We start from the raw sequence: 3,904 nt of genomic DNA on the forward strand, positions 1-3,904 counted from the left end.
AGAACTATTATATTATATTTTTATAGTACAGACATTTTTCATGGCTACAAAAACGGGAAAATACACAATAACATATGATACTATATAATACATTATAATTTATAATTCGGAAAAGTTTACAAAATTTTATAACAAATTAAATTAATTTTCAGAATATTAATTTTCTTTGATAAATATCAAAAAAAAATTTCATTTTTCTATAAATAAACGATAAACATGTTATTAAATAGAGACATTTCCAAAACACTTTTTTACATTTTATGTAATCTTCAGCTTCACAGACTTGTAATCTGATATAAAAAAAAAGTATACAGTAGCTACACATTTTCAAAATCTTAAGGTTGAAAAAAATTGTGAATATAAGAAAACACATTTTTTAATTGAAATTCATTAGAATTGAAGTTTTAACTCTTTGATTTGGCCACTTCATCCACTTCTTCCACAACATTCATGAACTTTCGCCATTGTTGCATGGATAAACATATTCCTATAAAGATATTAAAATATTATTGAATATATTTTACTGAAAGTTTTAATAAATCTTTTTATATTTTTTCTAATTGATTATAAATTATCAGCTGTAAAGTTTATTAAAAAATCTTTGTAAAAATATTACCTTTTTTTCCAGGTTTTAAATCACCTTCCTTGTCATAATACATCTCCCGGATATCAACATAATATTTGCCTTTGAAATTTCTCACATTTACTTGACGATTGTTGCCCAAGTCCCAAACAGTATCATCGTCAGTTTTCGCCTTCTTTGCCGGTTTCTTCTCATCTTTCGTTGCTTTATCATCCTCTCTTTCCCTCTTTTGCTTCTTCGATTTTACTTCCTATATATAAATAGAAAATAATAAATATGAAATATTTACAAAATAGATAAAAATATATGAATATAAGGTAATTATTAAATTTAGTTCATCTTCAATCTTAATAAAATTATAGGTTCAATGAGCTGAGGAGGATTAAGCTGAACAATTAGTAAAATAATACCTCTTCACTACTGCTATCATCACTGTCAGAGAGATATTCTTTTGACTTTGGCATCTTCAACTTCAAAAACGTAATAAACCTGTCCTTAAAAAAATTCAATATCACTTTTGAAAGAGATTATTAAATGAACCATCAATGTAACAAACTTTGCTATCAATTTTCATTTGCGGTGTATCTTATACAATGATATTATGCATAAATCGTCTCCTTTATCAAAAATGTTTTATAGATTTCGAAATGGTATTATTTCATGATCGTTATATATACTCATATGCAGAAATATAACCTATACTTTCCAGTCATTGTACTTTGACTAATATATATTTTTGGAACATTTATTGCTTTCAAATTTAAACTACTTTCTTAGCACGTTTGTTAAATTATGATACAGTTATAAAATCACATATAACTATGGAAAATAACATACCAATTATACTTATTGAGCGAATTGAGGTGAATTCAATCAAGTTCGTATCGTTCTTTTACGTTTCGTTTCACTAAATGGATGAACGCGAACAATTGGACAGACTCGCGTATGCGCAGTAGTGCAAGCATTAGCAGAAGCTTTTACGAATTTATGTCTACTGCACACCGGATGCGATAAGTGATTAGCAATATCCCATAAAACTTTTGTTTTTTTCTCACGTGACAATGTAAAACAGAGATCTCTCTTGGATATCGCTCATCGCTCATCGCGTCCAGTATTTTCCAAAATTTACTGCCAGTACTGAAAATCTATAGTGCACGTAACGTAAATTATAGATTTTTATTGGCAGTAAATTTTGAAAGAGCTTGTGCAATAGGCATATCTCGAGTGATTCAAGTAAAATGAAATTTATTCGCCGTTTTGCCAATAATTTTTTGCATTAAGTCTATTTTTCATTGCTACACTTTCTGAACTAGTGCACACAGTGCAATAAGTTGAATGAAACACAAGATACGTTTGTCTCACTTCAACTTATTGCGCCGATTCAGAATACAGTAATAAAAAACAGACATGTTGACAAAATATAAAAATTTTTCGAAAAATGTGGCTTTATAACACCTGTTTCTTTCCTAATCACACTCGCATATTAAAATAGTATACAAAGAAACAATGAAAAAATGAAAAAAATATTTTACTTCTAAATCTGGTTCTACACTAGTCGTATCACAGCGTCGTAAGCGTTGTGGTCCAATCAGAACCGAGTTAGCTTGACGTTGATTGGAACCGCAACGCTTGCGATACTGCGATACGACTAATGTAATATCAGTTTAAGGCCTGTTCTATAATAGATCGTAAGCAGTAAACTGTAAGAAGTTAATCAATCATAGTCGATTTATTCTTCTCACACTTAACTGTGACTGGCCAATTTCTTACAGCTTTCGACTTGCGATCCTATTGTAGAACAGACATAATGCGTCGTCTACAATGGGCAGTAGCAGTAATGGATTAAGGAATAGGCGTAGAAATCAACAAATATATATTATAGTCGAATGTGAGAAGGATAATTAACTATCATTGGTCGATTTCTACGTCTACTTCTTAATCCACTACTGCTACTGCCCATTGTAGACCATGCATAAGAATTGCTTAGAATCTGACCAGAAGAATTGTAATACTTAGAAACTTAAGTTGTAGATGTAAGTAATGCACAAGCTTTGGCATATGACATACGATATGTCTCTCTTGGAGACATTGCAATAAATTATACGTCATATGTGAAACTAGTGCGTTACTTACGTCTACAACTTAAGTCTAAATAAATGTTACAATTCTTGTGCTCAGACCCTTAAACATAATGGTGCGGCCACAATAGAAGGAATAAGAAATAAGGATTCTAATCTATCAGAAACTGTATATTCCAGTGTATCCAATATCTGATAGGTTGAAAGCCTTATTCCTTCTATTGTGGCTGCACCTTAATAAAACAAAAAAATCTTCAATCTTCAATCAATCTATAAATCCAACTTTTATTGTTTGCATTAATAATTTACTTGTGTCAAAAATTATATCATTTGTGTAACTTCTGCAAGAACAGCTAAATATTTCATTTTTTATATTTGACAATTAACTTGTTTATCTTACAATTAGCTTTACGAATAATATTTTACTGATGCAATGTACTAATATGATGTACTCAAATCTTATTTCGAAACAGTCAAAATCTTATTTTATGTAAAATGATTACTTAATTCTATGATGCACCTCATATACTATGACGCCGTAAATTAATACAGTAAAAGGTTTTATGTGTACACACATTTATTCACTTTCTTCCTTGGAACGCTCCCTATCCGAGCGTCTAGATTTCTTCTTACGCGACCGAGTTGGACTCCGTGATCTTGACTTGTGTCTACGAGATCGCGATCTTGATCGATGCCGATGTCTAAAAGTATCAAAATTGATACATATTAACATATATTATATAAAAAATATATTAGTCTGATATAAAATTTCGGAAAAAAAGATTTTTACCGATCTTTATGTCGATATTGAGACCTGGATCTATCACGCTCTCGATCCTCATCTCGCGTCATAGAGTCTCTATCGCGATCCCTCATCATGGAGTCCTTTTCTCTATCACGATCGCGATCTCTATCCTTGTCCCTATCTCTGCTCATGGAATCCAATTCCCGGTCGCGATCTCTATCTCTGTCTCGTTCCCTGTCTCTACCATCCCTCTGATCGCGCGGCTGCATCAGAGGTGGAATGTTTGTTGGTGGAACCATCGTAGGTATCGTCTTAGGTCCCATATCTTTGTCATCTTCACCTTCAGTCATCGGGATTGCCAGATTTGTTGGCTGCCATGTCTTTAAAAGAGAGAAAAATTTTTGCTTAATTTTTTCAGAGTAAGTTACTTCTTAAAATAAAATAAAATTATCTTATGTTTTGTGTGTGTGTGTGTGTGTGTGTGTGTGTGTGTGTGTG

The 3,904-nt window shown here is 31.6% G+C and overlaps 2 protein-coding genes across 4 annotated transcripts in view; both read right to left on the reverse strand.

Annotated features, from left to right (window-relative positions):
- Positions 1-323: 323 nt before the first annotated feature.
- Positions 324-1,509, reverse strand: LOC108752798 (activated RNA polymerase II transcriptional coactivator p15). Of its 3 annotated transcripts, none has more exons than XM_018493890.1 (4): positions 1,421-1,491; positions 994-1,053; positions 617-833; positions 324-487 (listed from the first exon to the last, which is right to left on the reverse strand). In XM_018493890.1, exons 2-4 carry the CDS (start codon positions 1,045-1,047, stop codon positions 405-407), a joined length of 354 nt encoding a protein of 117 aa, XP_018349392.1. In that variant the 5' UTR covers positions 1,048-1,053; positions 1,421-1,491; the 3' UTR covers positions 324-404. The 3 variants fall into 3 exon arrangements, with proteins under 3 accessions (XP_018349392.1, XP_018349393.1, XP_018349391.1); XM_018493891.1 differs by having other exon boundaries at positions 326-487; positions 994-1,072; positions 1,421-1,424; XM_018493889.1 differs by having other exon boundaries at positions 389-487; positions 994-1,077; positions 1,421-1,509.
- A 1,632-nt stretch (positions 1,510-3,141) lies between these two features.
- LOC108752877 (pre-mRNA 3'-end-processing factor FIP1) overlaps positions 3,142-3,904 on the reverse strand; it is a 5,014-nt gene continuing 4,251 nt past the window's right edge. The window contains exons 3-4 of the mRNA XM_018494049.1: positions 3,452-3,786; positions 3,142-3,362 (exon numbers count right to left, since the gene is read on the reverse strand). Coding sequence (XP_018349551.1) covers positions 3,239-3,362; positions 3,452-3,786 — 459 coding nt within the window. The 3' untranslated portion in view covers positions 3,142-3,238. The remainder of the gene's footprint in view (positions 3,363-3,451; positions 3,787-3,904) is intronic.

The sequence above is a fragment of the Trachymyrmex septentrionalis genome, unplaced genomic scaffold (genome assembly GCF_001594115.1).
Source record: "Trachymyrmex septentrionalis isolate Tsep2-gDNA-1 unplaced genomic scaffold, Tsep1.0 scaffold62, whole genome shotgun sequence".
NCBI classification, from domain to species: domain Eukaryota; kingdom Metazoa; phylum Arthropoda; class Insecta; order Hymenoptera; family Formicidae; genus Trachymyrmex; species Trachymyrmex septentrionalis.

Excerpts from the sequence above, each read along its gene's own strand:
- LOC108752798 (XM_018493890.1), bottom strand. The coding sequence starts at position 1,047 with ATGCCAAAGTCAAAAGAATATCTCTCTGACAGTGATGATAGCAGTAGT. Across the intron at positions 834-993 it reads ATGATAGCAGTAGTGAAGAG|GAAGTAAAATCGAAGAAGCA; the intron begins GTATTATTTTAC and ends ATTTATATATAG. Across the intron at positions 488-616 it reads TTTAAAACCTGGAAAAAAAG|GAATATGTTTATCCATGCAA; the intron begins GTAATATTTTTA and ends ATATCTTTATAG.